This window comes from Suncus etruscus, chromosome 11 (genome assembly GCF_024139225.1).
Source record: "Suncus etruscus isolate mSunEtr1 chromosome 11, mSunEtr1.pri.cur, whole genome shotgun sequence".
NCBI lineage: Eukaryota > Metazoa > Chordata > Mammalia > Eulipotyphla > Soricidae > Suncus > Suncus etruscus.
In genome coordinates this window covers 56859083-56881693 of record NC_064858.1, presented here as the reverse complement: position 1 = coordinate 56881693, position 22611 = coordinate 56859083, and the positions used below count along the sequence as shown (strand labels likewise).

At 36.4% G+C, this 22611-nt stretch overlaps 1 protein-coding gene across 2 annotated transcripts in view; it reads right to left on the bottom strand.

Moving 5' to 3' along the window:
- ANO4 (anoctamin 4) overlaps positions 1 to 22611 on the bottom strand; it is a 388617-nt gene that overhangs the window by 136153 nt on the left and 229853 nt on the right. For both annotated transcript variants that reach the window (XM_049782805.1, XM_049782803.1), the window contains exons 6-7: positions 6420 to 6520; positions 2330 to 2374 (exon numbers count right to left, since the gene is read on the bottom strand). In XM_049782805.1, coding sequence (XP_049638762.1) covers positions 2330 to 2374; positions 6420 to 6520 — 146 coding nt within the window. The remainder of the gene's footprint in view (positions 1 to 2329; positions 2375 to 6419; positions 6521 to 22611) is intronic.

The following is a 22611-nucleotide window of genomic DNA, read 5'->3' as shown; positions in this document are numbered from 1 at the left end:
TGACATGCAAAATCACATATGGTTGAATTAGTTTCAGAGTGGTAGAAAGGGGGAGATATGGGAATATAAAGAGCAATATCTGGATTCAGGAACATTCATGAAACAGCAAACTTGTACTTCAAATAATACTTCTCTTGTTTTGGTTTTAAGGTCATACCCAGCAATTCTCAGTACTTAGTCCTGGCTTTGTGCTCAGGAATCATTCCTGGTGATTCTTGGAAGACCATATATAATGCCAGAAATTTGGATCACAGCATGCAAACAAAATACCTTATCAAGTGTACTATATCTTAGGCTCCAAGATGAAGGGATAAAACATACAGTATGACCATTTAGGTTCTTTTAGGTGACTGTGTGAATATTAGGCAAGACCTGGAGATGGAATATAGTGGAGGAAACTATAGTACAGAAGTTAGAGGACTATCACTAGAGAGTAGAAGAAAGGAGCAACAAAAGAAGAGTTACCATGTTCAGAAGGAAGCATGAAAAATGAGGCATGAAAATGTATAAGGATATTATTGAAATCAAAGAATTCACTTAAAGGTAAAAATGTGCTAATCATTTAGATCAAGGATTTCCTATGTGCTATTTCAGGTGCAGTGCTACGAGCCTCAACAGGGAGTATAGTAAATATGAAAATACTCTGGCCTTACTGAAACGTAATAAAGAAGGCTGGGATGGAGATATCCAGTGATTTGTGTCTTAACAAGCTCCCACAGTTGATGCTAAGGCTTGAGATTTTTGTGCTCTAGGCCAAACTTTCACAAGAGGCTTATAAAAAAAGCCTCAAGATATATATATATATATATATATATATATATATATATATATATATATATATATATATATATATATATGGCACAGAAATAGTAAAGCAGGGTGGTGCTTGCCTTGCATCCCCAGCATACCATAAAGTTCCCTGCATTCCTCCAAGAGTGATACCTGAGTGCAGAGCCAGGAGTAAGCCCTGAGCACAGCTGGATGTGGCCCCAAAACAACAAAAAACACCAGCCCAAATTGTGTTGAGTCCCAGTGCCATCATTACTGCATAATGAAAGAACTGGTCATCACTATGCTACACAGAAAATTGCTGAAAAACCACAATGTCTTGGCTTCTAGAATGCCAACAATCACATTATATTTCAATGAAAGTAATAAATTTCATGAATTCTACAATGATGGATTCTATTTAACACAATCTTTACAGAGCATGAACCTGAATCCTGACATCTTGACAGAACTGGACAAAGTATAGAGGTTTCAAATAAGTGCACCTGCTTCCAAATTTAATGATAAGTTCAGGTCAGGATGAATGGTTACATAAGGTTGATAAAAATTAAAATTAACTTGCCAGTAATTAGAAGCAATACAAAGTAAAGGTCATCATTGATGATTCTGCTTCTTCCTGACTTCTCAAAACACAGGAAAACAAGTTTTAAAAGATGCATGGGGACCAGAGAGATAGCATGGAGGTAAGGCATTTGCCTTGCATGCAGAAGGTTGGTAGTTAAAATGCTGGCATCCCATATGGTCCCCCGAGCCTGCCAGGAGCAATTCCTGAGCGTAGAGCCAGGAGTAATTCCTGAGTGCTGCTGGGAGTGACCCCAAAACCCCCCCAAAAATGCATGGCATAATAAGGCAATTTTTTGTTTGTTTATTTTTGGACCAAACATCCAGCTGTGCTCAGGTGTTACTCATTGTTTTTAGCTCAGAAATCGCTTCTGTTCCTGTCAAAGCAATCTTATCTTTTTCCTCCCTCCCTCCCTCCCTCCCTTGCTCCCTCCCTCCCTCCTTCCCTCCCGTTATATCTTCCATCCTATCTTCCTTCTTTTTTCCTTCCTTTCCCCCTTCCTTTCTTCTTTCTTCTAGATGCTATTAAGTGAAGCAATACATCTACATATTTATTGTCGTCATATTAGTAACACAGGAGGGCCCCACCAACCAGCCATTAGAAGGTGTTAACTGGCTGTGCTTCAGGACTTCAGGTCATTGATAGTGAAAGAAGGGATATGAGGAGAAAAGCAAAATGACATCCAGATCAATGATGCTCTAAATAGATGAGATGCTTGATGATCTGGCTAACATAACCAGCTGACAAAACAGTCCAACATATTGCAATTAAACATACTGTCCTAAAAACAGAGAAGCCATGAGAAGATTGATAAGGACAATTCCATTTTTCAGACAAAAATAAACTGTTTTTGGAATATGAATGACAGGCATTTTTAACATGACACAGCCCCCATCCTCAGCTTGTATTGTCACTGCTGCAGCACACAGGCCAACAACATATTAAACAAACACCACCATGGCATAACATCATACTAACCTGCTCATGAACTTGTACCGACGGGGCAGGTAATAGATTTTTCTCCTGGAAGAACAGCAAAAATGAAGCCAGTCGAGAAGAAAACCCATCGTCAGTTACAGTTTGAACTAGCAAGGAAGGAAAGGAAATTGAAGATAGAAGCCTGTAAGAGGTGAAGAAGAAAAAACTAAAAAGAGATTAACAGTGAGAAATGTAGTGGGAATATAGCACATGCATTTTAAAGTCAGAAAATCATACAAAATTGATATTTGTTCCTTTCTTCATTACCATAATTTGTTATGGTTTCTCCTTGCCAACAAAACCTTCACAGAGAGATGTTTTGGAGCAACTGATATCTGTATGAATTGGCTGAGGTCAGCTTTTTTTCAGGGATGCAGAGATAAATTGTTGGCCAGAGGGCAGCACAACATTTAATGGGTGCTCAATTTTATTAACTGATATTTATCTAGCACTTGACAGGGTACTTTTCTCATTTGATGTAGGTAGAAGTGATAGTAAGGACACAAACAAGTCGGTATCAGGAAATTGTTAACTGAAGGCCAGCTTTTAGATGAGTTAAAATAAACCAAGGAATCCTAGGAGAAAATTTGGAAAAATCTGACTTAGAATGTTCTATTATCCTTCCTTACATATGCAAAGTACATTTAAAATGCTAATATTTGATTATGTGATTATAGAGATACACATTTTTAGGTGTTTTATTAAAATATAATGGTCTTGTCCACATTTTGGCCTTTAACTAATTGCCTAAGTGGTTATCTGAGGAGGTGGAGTAATAAAACTGATGAAGCTTATATACATATTTTGGACTATATATGAACTATTTCACTTTGGGAAAATGAAAAATTTATACTAGAACTTACTTTGCCTATCTTTAAAACTTAAAATAAAACTTATGCATTATTATATTAGGCAAAACTATTGGAATAATTAAAAAATAGTGTTTGCCAGGAGTTCTAGTTGTGGGAAAAGGGAAATTAGGTAATAGGCGAGAGCATTGGAACTACTATGTGATACTATAATAGCAGATACATGTTATCAAGCAATTCTAAAAGCCACAGAATAGTGTTGTGTTCTAAAAGAAACTATGGAGTTATTGTTTATAATAATGTATCAGCCCATCAATTTTAACAAATTTAACCACTCAAAGGCACCATATTAATAAAACTGCATTGGGTGAGAGAAAATACAGGATGAATCTTTTCAATCTACTTAATTTCTGTAAATCTTAAATAGTCCAAAGTAATTATTAAGCAAAAGAACATATCCATTGATATGGATATTTAATGAGTAAACTTATTGGATATTTCCTATAAGAAACTTATTTCTCATTGTAGAAATAAAAAGCAAGAGTTTCAACCTAAGAGTGTCAAGTGTGGTATATAAAGATGATAAATATACATTATTTTTAGAGCATTTAAATTCAGCCATATTATTTGTATATTGTGTTAAAAATGATACAGGAGAATGTACCCTCTGTAAATGCATACTTCTCTTTATGCTAGAGTTAATTTGTCTGCAACTTTGCAGACAAAAAAAGCACATACTTTTGGAGGGAATGAAAATTGGTGCAGCCACTATGGAAAGTATTATGTGTATTCCCTAAATCTAAAAAATACAAATTCCCTCTGATACAGTTATCATACTTCTTAGCATTTATGCAAAATAGTAATCTGAAAAGCAATATGCATCCCATGTTGATAGTAACATTATTTACACAGCAGTAATGTCAGTACCTACCAACACATGACTGAAGATGGCATGAATATATACATACAATGGAATACTACTCAGTTATTAAAAAGATGGAATCCTGCCATTCGCAAGAACATGTATTGTGCTTAGTGAAATAAGTCATTGGGAAAGTCAAACATTATATGTTTTCTCTCATTGGTGACAAGTAAAGACAACAAGCAAGTGAATGAAAAACAAAGAAGAAAAGAAAAAATAAAATTTCAGACTACAAAACCAAACCAGTGATTTACTAAAAGAGGAAGAAGAAATTGGTTAATCAAAGGAGCCAGTCAACTTTACAGTGAAGGATAAAACTTTATTTTATTGTTAAACTTTACTATGTAAAAATTTGTTGATTTTTTAATGATGCATACCTGAAGCATATTGTTAGAATACCACATTACTTTAAAAACGGACAAAGGAAAGAAATGAAAATTTGTATCAAGTAATATGCTTAGGTAGGGTCATATCAATATTGATAAAGTCAATATCTACATATTAACAGTATTTTCTTCTAAAACTGTTTTCCTGCAGAGATTTATACATTTAAAAATTTTTCATACTTACTAGGTTTTTTTTATTGTTCTGTCTGGATAATATTCTCTTAATGCCAAAAAAGGAAAAAAAATGCTGGCTGCCTATGGGCCAAGCTATTCTGTCAGCAAACAGCCTATGAAAGAATCTCATTGGATGACACTAGGTCTTTCAGATAGGAGAACTTTCAACATGGGAAGGAACTTGCTCTGCATTACAGTTGCTCCAATCTCCCAATAGGTTTTGTTTTTGTTTTTGTTTTTGTTTTTTTACTAAATAAGTGTGTTCTAAAAAAAGGTTTGTGGGTTTTCTATTTGAGAAATGGCATCAACTTCATTTAGTTCAACTGCAATCCCCACTCTCCCCCACAAAATAAAGTTAGTCTTTAGTTTTGTTGGGTAGAAATGTTGGTAGGATATACGATTTTACATAAGCATATTTTATACTGGACCTTATTACTGACATATCATGAATCCATGTATTAATATATAGTCTTAAATATTGATTGATACATACATAGTCTTAACTATAATAATTATAACAATTTTTATCATCTTTTTTGTTTGTTTTTGGGTCACACCCGTCAGCGCTCAGGGATTACTCCTGGCTCTATGCTCAGAAATCGCTCCTGGCAGGCTCAGGGGACCATATGGGATGCCAGTATTCGAACCACTGACCTTTACATGCAAGGCAAATGTCTTACCTCCATGCTATCTCTCTGGTCCTAATGTTTTATAATCTTTAATAGAAACCAGGATGATATTTTTTATAGTACTTATTGGATTATATCTATATATCTATTTCTGATTTCTTTATTAGTTCTTGGGTTCTTAGATTTCCTTTGAAACATTTTAAGTGTAAAATTTAATCCAAACTAGAACTATGTTTAATATCATTTTCCTAAAGAAATTTTGCTGAAGACAAACAGATGCTAGAAATCTCAGTTTCTATTTTTAACTTTGTATTAGGACATTTAGGTCACTAGACAAAGAAAACAAAATGCACCAAGGAGATGGATTATGGCCTATGAATGGAAATTGTCCTATTCTAGATGTAGGTCTCATGGTATGCAGGTGGTTTATTTATATTTCTTTTATATATATACATATATATTTATATAGCTTTCCATATCTTACTAATTTTAGACTGTCACTGCAGTTTGCCCAGTTCCTCCTATGTCACTTGATCTTGTAAACTAAAAGTACTTAGTAATTAATTATTCTCTTTAGAATTGAGGTAAAGGCAAAATACTTCTTTTATATAACTAAACAATCTATACAAAGCATTTTTTTCATTATCCTGGGATTAAATGCCTATGTTTGAATTTGTATAGTATTTATTTTCTAAATTTAATTGTTTAATAATAGTTAAAATATAGATAGATCATATTTTTATAAAATTTAGAAGCAAATTTAGAAAAATTTAGAAGCACATTTTAATACTTTTCTAAGGGGTCTGGTGTTGAAGAACCAAGAATTTCTCCCTCCTTTTATAATGCTCAAGCTGTTCAATAAAGAAATGTATAGTACATCTAAAGCTAGTTGGGAAAAGAGAAAAAAAATCCACTTGAGAAAAATTTTCCTCATTGGTTCTTGAAATATATGCCTGATAAGTAGTGAATCAGATAGAAAATTTTCATGAAAGTCATTAAGTCATTATTGGCCATGAAAATATATTTTATTTCATAAGCATCTGAAGGATTCATCTCCTTATGAGCTTTTCTGTCTAGATTTTAGCTTTATTTTCTCTGATAGAGGAATAAATTCGATTTAAAGTGAGGCAGCAGAGAGATGGGGAGGGAAAGAGGTATATTTATACCTACCTGAAAGGCATTCTTACATTCATTTGTTCTGCGTATCTTCCAAGCACCTCCCATGGGGCATGCAACTTCACAAAGATAATGTCACTATTTATTACAGAGGACTGAAACAGAAAAAAGAGACTGAATTAAAAAGTATATCTAAGTCTCTGCATGTTTAAACAAGTTAGAATTTAGAATTCACAGACTGGTATGTAATTCAAGATTTGAGGTATTCTTCACCAATAAACTGGACCTTAAGTGTGCATAAATCCATATTCAACGAATTCATTCAACTAGTGTGTGTCTAACACTACGAAGCCAATCTTGAACATCAGATACATTTCCCACTTACATGAAATGGCAAAAATAGTTTTTAAAGACTGGCCAAATAAAGTTTAAAGTCAGGATATAGTCAGGCAAAAAGGTGTTTGAAGAGAACAAAGTTACAAGAGGAGAAGTTGTGGAGAAATACATTACTTTGTACAATGGGTAAAGAGTAACACTTTGTAGAATAGACATGAGAACCAAAACATAAATAAGCTAACTGGGGGAAAGATTGGGATGAATGTTTGGAATTCACTGGCAAATAGCTGATATGCCCCACAATTGAAATAAAAAAGGACTCTTCAGAGTGTGATGCTCATGAAGAATAGGTAAGTAAAGGGTGAGAAGGGGAGAAGAGCTTGTGATATTCCACAGGAGACAATGCACTAGTCATACTTGGCAATCAGACTTGGGAAATTGTTATCACTTAGGTTTTCAAAACTAAAAGACAGGGGATTTAAAATAAACAAACAAACAAACAAACATAAAAAAGACATGAGATAAGGTCTAGGACTGCATCTGCAAAATTTTCAAACAGTGCTCTTTGGTCCTAAACCTTTAGGCTTTAGGGGTGTTTTTAATAAACAGAGGATTGAGCAAATAAAACTAAGTCTTCACACTTTGATAAGTACCTCCCAGGCTTGGGTTTACCCCCAAAGGAATATCTCCAGTGAGAAGATTTTCTATGAAAATCCTTTCCCAGGAGAAAGTAGGTAGGGGAAAGATATCAGATATAGTATAGGAACTAAGGTGGCTGCCTTGCATGCAGGTGATCTTGGTCTAATTCCTGGCACTTTGTCTTCACAGTCCCCTGAATACCTCCTCAAATAACATCTAAACACAAAGTCAGAAAGAGATCTCCTGAGTGCCACTGGGCCTTAAAACAGGGAAGGAAAAAGAAGGGGAAAGGAAAGAAAAGGAAAGAGGAGGAAAGAAAGAGGAGAGGAAGGGAGGAGAAAGAAAGAAAAGAAAGAAAAAAGAAGAGAGAAAGAAAAGAAAGAAAGAAGGAAGGAAGGAAGAAAAGAAAAAGGAAGAAAGGAAGAAAGAAAAAAGAAAATAGGAAAGAAGAAAGAAAAGAAAAGAGAAGAAAGGAAGAAAGGGAGGAAGAAAAAAGAAAGAAGAAAGAAAGAAAATAAGAAAGAAAGAAAGAAAAAGAAAGAAGGAAAAAGGGAGGGAGGAAGAAAGTGATAAAAAAGATAAAAAAGGAGGGAGGGAAAGATGGAGGGAGGGAAGAAGAAAGGGAGAAAGAGATGGAGGAAGAGAGAGATAATTGATTAGCAATTACCTCATTGCTTTTCCATACCTCTCACTCAAGGTCTTTTGTGGTATTAAGTGGTATGCCACTTAATATTTTATAGTTTAGTAATGTTGACAGGTGGACTAAACTATCCTTCTGATCAAACTGCAGATTATGTGCCATAAAATTCACTTCTTCGATATTCATTCAGGGTTCTCTTGCCAAGCTTGTAATTATTGTATTTGATTTATAAGGACTCCTCTAGATATTACATTATTCAAAATGGCATCATTCACAATGTTGTCAGGCATTTTGGTGATGGCATATGTTTCCTGGGTGAGGTCACAGATATACAATGGTGGGGTATGCTCTGATATTAATCTGAAAATAATCCAGCTCAGTCTAAACTCAGGCTTAAATGAGATTTTATATTATGATTTGGAAAAAGACCACCTACAACTGGACGATCTGAGACTCACACCTGAATCCTCTGGACTTCATAGTGCCTGACACAGATAACCAATATTTGCCCAATTCGAAAAAGTAGTTAATGGAGTGGGAAAAGGATGTCCTGACTCAAGTGAAATCATATGAAACCTATAAAGGTAGAAGTGACTCTTGGGAGCCAATACAGTAGGTTCCTGTAAATGAGGGGTCCATTCATATGTACATATGCACATGCATGCCACACACATGTGTATCATTTCTTTCCTGTCTCATTCATGACTGGGTAGATATGAATTCCTTAATATAAGATGATTCTTTAAATTCTGCTAATTTGCCTACAAGACTTTATATTCCTGTTGTTTATCCTTTCTCCTTCCTATGAGAGAAAAAGCAACACGATATACAAAGACAAAATAGGAATGTACCCGAGTCACATAACCTGAGACATACATGGACACAAGTAAACCTTGGTTCATAGCAGAGTATAATTGCCAGAAGTGCTAGCTTTACACAAATTAATTGAGTGAAAGAAAATCATCCTGTAGATTCCCCATGAAAATAGGAAAGCATTAAGGAGAACACATTGATATATCCCACACAGGGCTTGTTTTAAATGGCTTATTTTGTTGAGTAGAAAGAGCCAAGTTAGAGTATGCATTGAGGCAACTAAAATTCTAATGTGGGGTAACTATCATTTCTGCAAAAATAAAAGTACTGTTGTTTAGAATCATTCAACATCACACACACACACACACACACACACACACACACCACAAACACACATTGACAGTTCTGCCAAGCAAACTCAAATACCTTGGAATGAACTTAACTAAAGACGTAAAGGAACTATACAAATAAAAATACAAAATACTGCTTCAAGAAATAAAAGAGGACACAAGGAAATGGAGACATATACCCTGTTCATGGATTGGGAGGATTGACATATTAAAATGGCAATACTCCCCAAAGCATTGTACAAATTTAATGCAATCCCTCTAAGGATACCCAGGACATTCTTCAAAAAAGTGGATCAAACATTCCTGAAATTTATTTGGAACAATAAACACCCATGAATAGCTAGAACAACCCTTAGGGAAAAGAATATGGGAGGCATAACTTTCCCCAACTTTAAATTGTATTACAAAGTAAGTCATTAAAAGAGCATAGTATTGGAACAAAGACAGACCCTCAGATCAAGGAAATAGACTTGAATATTCAGAGAATGTTCCCCAGACATAGAATCAACTAATCGTTGATAAAGGGTCAAGAACTGCAAAATTGAGCAAAGAAAAGCCTCTTCAATAAGTGGTGTTGAGACAACTACTCAGCCACATGTAAAAAAGCTAGCTCAAACTTTCATTTAACACCATGCATGAAGGTAAAAATCCAAAGGGATTAAAGACCTTGATATCAGACTGGGAACCATAAGGTATATAGAATAACACATAGGTATAACACTGCATGACATTGAGAATAAAGGCATCTTCAAAGAGGAAACAGCACTCTCACTCTCCAAACAAGTAGAAGTGAAGATAAACAGATGGGGCTACATTAAGCTGAAAAACTTCTGCACTTCAAAGAAAATAGTAACTAGGATACTAAGGCACTCACAGAATGGGAGAAACTATTCATCCAATACTCATCAGATAAGGGTTAATATCTAAGTATACAAAGTACTGACAGAGCCTATCAAGAAAAAAATCTAACTCTGGAGTGGGAGTGGTGGTGCAAACCATAAGGCATTTGCCTTGCATGCACTAGCCCAGGATGAATTGCGGTTAGATCCCACAGCATCCCATATGGTCCTCCAAGCCAGGAGTAATTTCTGAGTGCATAGCCAAGAGTAACCCCTGAACATCACAGGGTGTGGGCTCCTACAAAACATAAACATTAAAAAATTTAACTCCATCTAAAAATCGAGAGAAGAAATGAAGAGACACTTCCTCAAAGAAGAAATACAAATGGCCAGGGCTGGAGAGATATCATGGACGTAAGGCATTTGCCTTTCATGCAGAAGGTCATTGGTTTGAATACCGGCATCCCATATGGTTCACCGAGCCTGCCAGGAGCGATTTCTGAGCGTGAAGCCAGTAGTAACCCCTGAGCGCTGCCAGGTGTGACCCAAAAACCAAAAAAAAAAAAAAAAAAGAAAAATACAAATGGCTAAAAGGCACATGAAAAAATGCTCTACATCACTAATCATCAAGGAGATGCAATTCAAAACAACAATGAGTTATCTTCTCACACCACAGAGACTGGGCACACATCACAAAGAACAAGAACAATCAGTGCTGGTGGGGATGTGAGGAGAAAGGAACTCTCATTCACTGCTGGTGAGAATGCCCCCAGGAACACAAAAAATAACACAAAATGCTCTCTGCATGCTTATATTTATTGCACTATTTACAATACCCCGAATCTGGAAACAACACAGATACCCTTCATATGAATGCCATTGAGATGAAAGGCTAAAGAAACTGTGGTACATTTACACAATAGAATACTATGCAGCCTTCAAGAGAGATGAAGTTATGAAATTTTCCTATACATGGGTGGACATGGAAACTACTATGCTGAGTGAAATAAGTCAGAGGAAGAAAGACAGACACAGAATCATTTCACTCATCTATGGGTTTTAAGAAAAATAACAGCCATTACTGTAATTATAGCCAGAGACAACAGAGATGACAGCTGGAAGGACCAGCTCATGATAGGAAGCTCATCATGAAGTGTGGTGAATGCTGTTAGAGAAATAATTAACAACTATCATGACAATAATAATGACTGAGAGAAGTAGAATTCCTGTACTGAATACAGGCAGAGGTGGGATGATGGAGATGGGGGGCATTATTGGTGGGAATGTTGCACTGTTACAAACATGAATGTATTCATGGTGCTTAAATAAAAATATTATTTAGAAATAAAATAAAATAATCATAAAACTGTCATTTCACTATCTCTGTAGTGCTCTGTCATTCTGAAAGTACCTTTGTTAATTACTACATTTTATTCTCACACTAGCCTTGTGACCCCCACATGGCTTTCCTGTCATTTATCTAATAAGAAAGAGAGAATAAGGGCCCGGAGAGATAGCACAGCGGTGTTTGCCTTGCAAGCAGCCGATCCATGACCAAAGGTGGTTGGTTCGAATCCCAGTGTCCCATATGGTCCCCTGAGCCTGCCAGGAGCTATTTCTGAGCAGACAGCCAGGAGTAACTCCTGAGCACTGCCGGGTGTGGCCCAAAAACCAAAAAAAAAAAAAAAAAAAAAAAAAAGAAAGAAAGAGAGAATAAGACAAGGAATTTATTCAAAGTCAAACTAAATATTACTCAGACTAAACTGAGGTTGATCTATTTGTCACTTTTGTTGATCATACTGATATTTAAATAAACCCATGGCTTTGAATATACATTTACTATGTATAATTTTGGAATTATTTATCAATTATTCAATTTGAAAATATTTTTAATTTGAAAATATTTTCACATTATTCGATTCTAAATAAAATTATTCAAAATTAATAAAATTTTGAATAAAATTATTCAATTTTATTAATTTGAAAATATTTTTAACTGTTAGGAGGCAAAGTGACAAAAACAAAGAGGAAATTATGCTACTAAAACTAAGATTATTTGGAACTATTGGAAGCTACTTTGAAAATATTAAGAAAAAAGTTCACTTGTTTCTCTAGAACAACGAACGTTTTTAATGGGGATGTTTGTTCATGGTTAGTGTGTGTACTCACATTATGTGCATGTTTAATATCTATTTCAGATTTTCAAGGAAGAACTGAACTTAACCCAAGAAAAATGAAAACAATGACTGCTAATTATATAGCCCATCTATCACTTTACTTTTTCACTACAGAATATGCTGTTTCTAAATAGTGTTTTCCTCATTAAGTATTCTTTCCTACATAACTTCAATTGAGAAAGTGCCAATATGAAGAAAAATGAAAATTATATTTTTAGAAATACAGAGCTGTTTATTACTATACTGCTTTTATTAATTATTGTTTACAAATATATTGCAATAAAATCACCTTTTCAAATATTGGGAATAATAAAAATAACCAGGTCATTTAGAGAATCTTGAAAAAATAGCCATAGAAGATTCATAAGAGAAATTGAGAAGGACCATGACAATTACCTAAAGTAGAAATGGATATTATTCATAGAAAATATCCCTTATTTCTTTAAACAAGGTCAGATTAATACCTTCTTAGAAACAGACTCTAGAATGCGAGCACCCCCTGCCTGGTCTCTCCCACCTGCACAAGGTAGGAAAGCCCCACCCACCCACGCAGAGCCTGCAAACAGCCCGAGCACCTTTCGCCTGGTCTCTCCCATCTGCATCAGGTAGGGGAGTCCTGCCCACCCACGCTGAGCCTGCAAACGATCAGAGCACTCCCCCACCTGATCTCTTCCACCTGCACAAGGTAGGGAAGCCCTGCCCACCCACGCAAAATACCAAACAAGCCAGAAATACCTATATCAAACTAGACAGGTGGCAAAAGCAAGCTACAATCGAAAGGCCCTCCAATCCAGGCAACACCAAGAATTGCAAAGAAATATGGGTAAACCAAGGAAGACCCTAACATCTGGAGATACAGAAAGAAACTCAAACAAGTTTCCAAGTCCACCAAAATGAACAGATCCAAGAGATGAAGATCTAAAAACAGCCATGAGAAAAGAAATGCAAATCATGGTAAATAAAATGAAAGAAGCTCTAGCCAGCGAGTACAAGAAGATCATGGATGAAAAAATCAACCAACTTAGAGAAGAACTACTACAGAATATGAGATTCCATACAAATGGAATTTATGGAAATAATAAACAATGTAAAAAGCAGTATGAGTAGAATCTCACAGTTGGAGAAGTGCATAGATCAACTCAAAGAAAAACTGCAATCAAAAAACGACCAGGAAGCCAACAAGGAAATAAAAGACAAAGCACTGGAAGAGAAAGTCCAGTACTTAATAAACAAAGACAAAAGAAATAACCTAAGAATTTTAGGTATACCAGAAGGGGAGGAAATAGAGAAAGGGGAAGAACAAGTGGTCAGGGAAATAATAGCAGAAAACTTTCCAACCCTCTGGAAAGAGGCTCCGATGCAATTCCAGGAAGTGAAAAGAGTCCCTAATAAAATAGACCCTAATAAACCAACACCAAGACATATAGTAATCCAAATGGCAAAAAACAAAGAGAAAGAGGAACTCCATAAAGCAATAAGGGAGAAAAAAAACCCTCAAGTACAAAGTAAGGGGCATAAGAATCAAACGAGATCTCCCATTTGAAATAATTCAAGCAAGAAGACAGTGGAATGACATATTTAAACGACTGAAATGTGATAGTAGTAGGAGATCTCAATACTCCACTATCACTACTGGATAGATCCAGCAGGCAGAAAAATAGCAAAGTAATAAGAGCCCTAAATAAAAAATTAGAAGATCTATAGCTGGTAGACTTATATAGGGCCCTCCACCCCCAAAAAGCAGAATACACATTCTTCTCAAGCTCACATGGAACCTTCTCCAGACTATAGAGCATGCCTTAGGATACAAAGGCACATTAAAGAAGGGGAAATCTCACGTATATAAACAAACCCTTTATCCACTGGGGATAAGAACTCATACTTGTTTACAATCAGGGGCATCTCCCACCTTAAAAATATGTCATGTGGACCCATCTTAGACTCCAGGATATTAGACACCGACTGTCCAGCCTTGAACCCTGAATCCCAGACATAGAAATGACACAGTTCTTCACAACAGCTACAGGAACCAAATCCCATCCGTGACATCCTGAAAACTGCTTGAACACCAACATAAGAACAGGTTATCCTACCTCACCAACTAATGATAAGACAAAATCAGAAGACTTGTCAAACTTTGGGCTGTACAAAAGCCAAGAATGTGATCTACAGATGACTGGCTGATAGAATCATGACCGGGCAGTGTGTATTCTGGGACCAAAAAGAAAGCCCTAGTCTAGGGTTTGTTCTACGACCTGCACAACAACCATGATCTTTAATTCCAGAGACCTGACTGAGGCAATTGCAACTGAATGGGTCTTCTGGAAACATAATGAAAGACAATATTCCAGACTCCATCCAAGGTTCAGCTCATGGGCCAAGACCACCTAACACAGAAGACAGATTAAAATGACACGGAGGAAACAGAACTCCTAAAATCACAAAGAAAGACTTTATCATAAGTTCCACTCCTTGACTTGTGCAGAGACTGAGATCTCCAGATATAGAGGTCTGATTTTATCATCCAAATCGAAGCAAAAGTCTTCCATACACCACAAAAGCACCAAGGGGAGAGTAAATGAACTTGAAAGGAGTCTATGGATAATCCAATGACAATATATTCCAAGGGTGGAGAAACCCTATATCTCTTAGGCCAAGGGGAATTCCCTTTTCGAATGACCCCAATATTTACTGTGCATATGCAGGAGAGAAAAAAAAAAGAGAAAACAAGCAAAAAATGATCTTTTTTTTTCTCTTTTATCTAGTTTTGTCGATTTCTTTGTTTTGGGGTGGATATTGAAGTAGTTGTCCACTTTTTTATTTATATATTTACTTTTTCTTTCTTCTTTTCTCTTCTTCCTTTTTGTGCTCTGTCATGTTTTTTTTTTGTTTTGTTTTGTTTTGTTTTTTTTTTTGGTTTTTGGGCCACACCCTGTGACGCTCAGGGGTTACTCCTGGCTATGCGCTCAGAAGTTGCTCCTGGCTTCTTGGGGGACCATATGGGACACCGGGGGATCGAACCGCGGTCCGTCCTAGGCTAGCGCAGGCAAGGCAGGCACCTTACCTCCAGCGCCACCGCCCGGCCCCTCTGTCATGTTTTTTATCTCAAGACCATGGCAATTATGTGGTGCATCTTTATTGCTGCAGTGCTCACTGGATATCTTATTTGATACTTCTTTTTGAACTGTTGTGGTGTTTCACCTTCTTTTTTCCCCTTTGTCTCTCAAACCAAGGATGAGCGCCTCTAGAAGGACTCTGCCTATTGTCGGCATAGTTGATTTTTACCCCATGTTATTACTTTTCTCTTCCTCAAACAAAACCACATAACTTGAACTATCTAGTCCTGCCTCCCAATTAGAGGGGGAAGTAATGGAGGTACCAAGACCAAACAGTTATAAGATCACTAAGTAATAAACTAGACACAGAGGGGACTACTCATTCTAGCACCTCCTGGGGTGAGGGTGGAGGATATGGGAGGCAGGATGGGAACGGAGGTGGAGGGAGGACAATTTGGTGATGGGAATTCCCCTGATTCAATGTTAACATGTACCTGGAATATTACTGTGAACGATATGTAAGCCACTATGATTAAAATAAAAATTATATTAAAAAAGAAACAAATTCTAGAAACACTGATACTAGAAACTTCCCATACCATAGTCCTTGCTATAATATGCCACAACTTAATAAGGGAAAGTAACATAAGACACAGGTAGGAAAAGAATATATGGTAACTCATTACCTCATCCAAGCACCCAATTCTCAAATGTGTTCATATCTATATAAATTTCATCCCTGAAATAATTTGCCTAGAAGAACCCATCAAATAAGAAATGGGCTTTTGTAGTTGAGACATGGAAGTAGAGTTTTTGAGAGTTACGTTCAAGGTGATTATGAGAAAATATCTTGTAGGCAGTTATAGAGGTGAATGAAAACTCAGGGAGAGTAGACTAGGCTACAGATATAAAGCAAATGTAACTAGAATATAGAGAGTACATGATTTGATGAGATCCTAGGAAAAGAAGACGGGAAAGATCCTTACTCTAGGAAACATCCTAGTCAAGTGGAGTAATGGATAGCTACATCAGTTAAAATAGGAATGCACTTAATATTAAATAGGTAGCCTCTTCATATGTCTCTTTCCATTTTCAGGGTCATGGGAAAGCTCCCCTCTGACATTCTCTAGTCCCAGGCTGTGGTCATTCAAACTTCAATCTTGGACCAAAAACACTCCTGGAGCTCCTAAGGAGGATGTGCAACTAGGCGCCTTCCAACCCTCAAATCTCCAAATTCTCATATTTCCTTCTAAGAAATACCTTATTGCAATTTGGAGTCTGACTTTATACCTTTGACACATTACATTACAGTCTTGTATGGAGTGTCATGTGGAAAGTTGTGTGTGGGTCTCTATTATTTTCATGAGGGAAATATACTTAAAATCATGTTTGTTACAGAAACTTGTTCTAGGAAATTTTTCACCATTGTATTCAGTTCTATTTTCACCGATTTGGTTATCTTATTCTTTCCCAAAGTAGGTGATCATGCCTCCAGGGAGAGTGATACTATCCAGGGGGGTTGCAGCAGCCCCAGGTATAATTGCAAGATATTTTCCTTTATTCACTAAAAGCAAACAGATTTCACAAGAGTGTGTTGGGTAATTATTTTTCTTTCAGAATAAAAAAGAGGTAGGTTAAATAGTTTGGGGAACTGGGCTATCTGAAAGAGGATGGTGGCATTCTTTAAAAAAATAGCAGGAAAAGGAAATCAACTTAAGATGACTTGGTTAATAATTTATCAAGTATTCATTACATATGCATTAACCTACCCTTGTACAGGGAAAGGGTCATTGTGTATAATGAGGCAACTAGCTCGGATGTGCTTTGAGCTACACAATAATAAAAAATGATAATTCCTGCCTTGAAAACCTAATATTGTAGCCATCATAATAAAATAAGTGAACATAGGATTTCAGTAGGATTACAAAACAAGAATGCGGTGAATGCAAGAATATAGAACTTTTTTGGGGGGATTATTGAAGGATAATAGAGAAAGCACAGTGAGAAGTGGTTGTGGTTCAGAGACATAACTTTGGAGTTAGCAGATCACTACCTAGCAGTTGATGAGTACAAGAAGATTATGAGTATTTTCTAGCCTTGAAGAAAAAATATCATTAATAAGCTGAAATTTGGGGGCCAGAGCAATAGAGCAGTGGTAGGATGTTTGCCTTGCACGTGGCTGACCCAGGAAGAACCTTGGTTCAATCTCCAGTGTCCCATATGGTCCTCCAAGCCAGGAGCAATTTCTGAGTGCATAGCTAGGAGTAATTCCTGAGCGTCACCGGGTGTGCCCCCCCCAATAAAAGCTAAAACTAAAAAATACATAGGAAATTAAGGGGGACCTTTCAGGCCTAGATAACACTAATATCTAGAAGTTACTTCTAGTATCTAAATTTTACCTTGAAGGAGATTATTCAGGAGTGTGTGCTGAGATGCAGTGGAAATAATGCTAGACCAGCTCTCTCCTGATAAGCTTTGCTAAATCACTCCTTCCTTCCTTCCTTCCTTCCTTCCTTCCTTCCTTCCTTCCTTCCTTCCTTCCTTCCTTCCTTCCTTCCTTCCTTCCTTCCTTCCTTCCTTCCTTCCTTCCTTCCTTCCTTCCTTCCTTCCTTCCTCCCTCCCTCCCTCCCTCCCTCCCTCCCTCCCTTCCTCCCTGTCTCCCTCCATCCCTCCCTGTCTCCCTCCATCCCTCCCTGTCTCCCTCCGTCCCTTCCTTCTTCCCTCCCTTCCTCTCTCTCTTTCTCCCTCCCTCCCTCCCAACTTACTCCCTTTTGCTTTCTTTCTTGCTAGATAAGCTCTCTCCTGATAAACTTTGCTAAATGCATCCTTCCTTCTTTTCCCCTCCATTTTTCTCTTTCTTCTTTCTTTCTTTCTTTCTTTTTTCTTTCTTTTTCTTTCTTTCTTTTCTTTTTTCTTTCTTTTTCTTTCTTTTTCTTTCTTTCTTTCTTTCTTTCTTTTCTTTCTTTCTTTCTTTCTTTTCTTCTCTCTTTCTTCTTTCTCTTTCTTTCTTTTCTTTCTTTCTTTCTTTCTTTCTCTCTCTTCTCTCTTTCCTTCTCTCTCTCTCTCTTCACCTCTTCTTTCTTTCTTTCTTTCTTTCTTTCTTCTTTCTTTCTTTCTTTCTTTTTCTTTCTTTTCTTTCTTTTTCTTTCTTTCTTTTCTTTCTTCTTTCTTCTTTCTCTTTCTTTTTTCTTTTTCTTTCTTTTCTTTCTTTCTTTCTTTCTTTCTCTCTCTTCTTTTTCCCTCTTTTTCTTTTTCTTTCTTTCTTTCTTTCTTTCTTCTTTCTTTCTTTCTTTCTTTCTTTTTTCTTTCTTTCTTTCTTTTTTTCTTTCTTTTTTCTTTTTTCTTTCTTTCTTTCTTTGTTCTTTCTTTTTTCTTTCTCTTTCTTTACTTACTTTCTTCTATCTTTATATATTTCTTTCTCTCTTTCTTTCTTTCTTCTTTTTCTCTTTCTTTCTCTTTCTTTCTTTCTTTCTTTCTCACTTTTTTCTTTCTTTCTTTCTCTTTCTTTATTTTTATTTCTTTCTTCTTTCTTTCTTCGTTTCTTTCTTTCTTTCTTTCTTTCTTTCTTTCTTTCTTTCTTTCTTTCTTTCTTTCTTTCTTTCTTTCTTTCTCTTTCTCTCTCTCTTCCTCCCCTCTACTATCTTCCCCATTCCTTCCTCTCTGCTTTTCTTTGCTTCTTAATGAGGGAAGGGAGAGACTGAACCATAGCTGGTATTCAGGTATACTCTGTGTTCAGGAACCACTTCTGTTGTTGCTTAAGGGAACATATGAATTGCTATAAGCTGTTTTGCACTAGAATTTGAATTTAGTGTTTTCTCTGTGATCACTGAAGAAAGAGACAGGCAGAAAACTAGTACCAGCTAAGTCACTTGCCTTCCACACAATTGGCTCTTGTTTTATCCAGAGTAATTTCGAACTATCCTAATAACGAGAATGTACAAGGGAAATAGAAAACCTGTCTAGACTACAGGCGGGGGTTGGGTGGAGAGGAGGGAGATTAGGGACATTGGTGATGGGAAAGTTGCACTGGTGATGGGTGGTGTTCTTTACATGACTGAAACCCAAACACAATCACGTATGTAATAAAGTTGTTTAAATATAAAAAAAAAATCCATTCACATTAGTGCCACACAAAGTCAAATACCTTGGAGTCAACTTAACTAAAGATGTGAAGTACCTATACAAAGAAAACTTAAACAACACTGCTTCCAGAAGTGAAAGGACACAAGAAAATGGAGACACATACTCTGTCATGGATTGAGGATTAACATAATTTAAATAGCAATACTCCCCAAAGCATTGTATGCAATTCCTCTAAGGATACCTAGGACATTCTTTATAGAAGTGGATCAAATATCCTTAAAATTCATTTGGAACAATAAATACCCACAAATAGCTAGAGCAACCCTTAGGGAAAAAATGGGAGGCATCACTTTCCCCAACTTAAATTGTATTACAAAGCAACAGTCATTAAAACAACATGGTATTAAAACAAAGACAGACCCTCAGATCAATGGAATAGACTTGAGTATTCAGAGAATATTCCCCAGACATACAATCAATTAATCTTTGATAAAGGGGCAAGAACTGCAAAATCAAGCAAAGAAAGCTTCTTCAACAAGTGGTGTTGGGACAACTGCTCAGCCACATGCAAAAAAACTAGCTCAGACTTCCATCTAACACCATGCACAAAGGTAAAGTCCAAAGGGATTAAAGACTGTGGTATCAGACCTGGAACTATAAGGTATATAGAAAATATGTAGGTAAAATACTCCATGACATTGAGACTACAGACATCTTCAAGGAAGAAACATCACTCTTCAAACAAGTGGAAGTGGAGATAAACAGATGGGACTATATTAAGCTGAGAAGATTCTATACCTCAAAGGAAATAGTGACTAGGATATAAAAGCCACCCACAAAATGGGATAAACTAGTCACCCAATACCAATCAGATAAGGGGCTAATATCTAAGATATACAAGGTACTGACAGAACTTTACATATTCTTTTTTATAACTGAAACCCAACTACACATATGTTTGTAATCATGGTGCTTAAGTTAATATATTATTAAAAAAAGATACTGGCAAAAAACCCAAAAGCAAAATAGAGTAAATTTTTTAAATTATATTGGAAACATCCTCTTCCTAGACAATGAATTCAGCTACAAAGACCAGGGAATGATAGGGAACCAGAAAGGTAGGATTGGAAGGAGCCTTTAAAATGAAAATGTTGATGGCAGGCCTATTGTTCCAGGTAGCATATAAGGACAAGACTGGAGAATGCATGGATGCAGGCAGTCTTCTTATCCAGGAGAGGTCATGCCATATAGTGAGAAGAGTCATGAACAAAAGTCTGAGACAAAATATGTTGAATATTTCCATTTAATGAGCATGATGTTGGTCAAATAAGGCCAACTACTTGACCTGGGCTTATATCCCTTTAGAAAATTCCCTGGTCTCACTTTCTAACATAATGCTGTTAAGAAAACAAAGAAAGATCCTAAAATTCTGGGAATAAAATGAGAGATTCATTTCTAGCTGAGAACTTAAATGAGACTCGGGGAGATAAACAAATAACATTCTGTAATTAGGATCAGGTCCATAGTGCATATGTGATGCTAGATGGGTTTTCACACACTTTCAGCTCTGAGGTAGCATTATTAATCATCTTACTGATAAAAGACAAGGAATTAAACACAGAGGGATCAGGAGCCTTGACTAAGATCACTCACTGAGCAAAGAAGGGAGACAGAACTCTCATGAAGAAAGTTTGTACAACTGATGACATTAAGGCGAATACATTTTTTTTCTCATGGAATTAATTCCACTGTTGGTTTATTCTTTGGAGAAATGTTTATTTACATATTCAAATTCAAGATACAGAAAATATTAGCAAGAAAATGGTTAAGCCTATTTTTAACATTCACTACTGAAGAATAACTGAACACATTGACACATGAACCTGTTTCCTCTCCTACAAAATAGGGATGGTAAAACATATTTTGCAAGGTTCTCCTGACAATGACAAGGGTAAAAGTAAGTTGTTCAATAAAAATAAGAAATTTCTTCCTTCTTTTTATAGTTACTAAATGAGCATTGGACACTCTGCTAACCTACGGCTGATTTTAGGCTTTCTTCTTGAACCTGAAATCATATCTCTGAGATTGGTGGGGAAATTTATATTTCCAGGTGGCTAAGGGCTCCAAGTAATCACAAGACAATTTCAGCTTCTCTCAGTGGGGTTGCCATCTGACCAACTGTATTACTGGACTAATGACATGCACTCATCTGAGGTTGGGTTTTCTTGGAAAAAATGAGGCCAAATGTCTCTATAGATTTTTTTGCATTTGCTATTCTTTATTTCTTTTTAAAACTCAAGTATTTATTAATTCAAAAATACTCAGCTTATTTAGATACAATGACATCTCTACAATTCATGTATATGCACAAACACATACACAGAATATACCAAGTATCTGAGATATTCTATATTCCTAAACAGCTGCAATGTTCATCCCCTAAAGCTGACATCATAATCAGTGGTGAGAAGTCAGTGTAAAATAATCACTCCTCTTTAGCCAACATTTACTACACTGATACTCACGAGTATCACTAACAAATAACACTTTTTTGTGGCTAAATTAATACAAATTGTAACACCAGAATCAACCTGTTAAATTGGATTTCCCAAGGCCTGTATCCAGGCCTTGTTATTTACACAACTACTCTAAATGATTGCATTCTTTCCCAATTGCTTTAGATGTTGCCAGATGCATGTCTTTGACTCAGACCTCTCTTCCAGTTTCCAGATCAACCACCAGTATGAAATCTATCCTTGGCTATCTCATTGACACATAGACTCAAAGTGGCCAAGAAGAATGTCCCCTTCTCTGAAAACACTGCTCTTTTCATCAATACCTCCACCAGATATGAAAAGTAGCAAGACCATTTTCCCAAACCCTCAAGTCCAGAAGTCACCCATTACTTCTTGTTTCCTACCCCACATTCACTCAATAACCATGTCATTGATTTCTCCTCTTCCATTTCCCCCAAATCTATACTCCTCTCTCCATTCCCATTGCCGCCATTCTCCTTTATTAAGACACCAATTTCAGGCAATTTGCAACAACATGGATGGAACTAGAGGATATCATGTGAGTGAAGTCAGTCAGATGAAAAGGAATAGATATGGACAGATCCCCTCTCGTTTATGGGACTTAAAATTATGTAGCACAATAATAACAAAGGTCCAAAGGTAATATTGTGATGGAACTGACTCATGAAATTGAGTTCAAAAGGCTTGGGAGGAATTTGGGGAGCCTTGGGAGAGGAAGGATACATAGGTTGATTATGTATGGTGCTGTAATTATGTGCAAGAGAAACCATTATTAA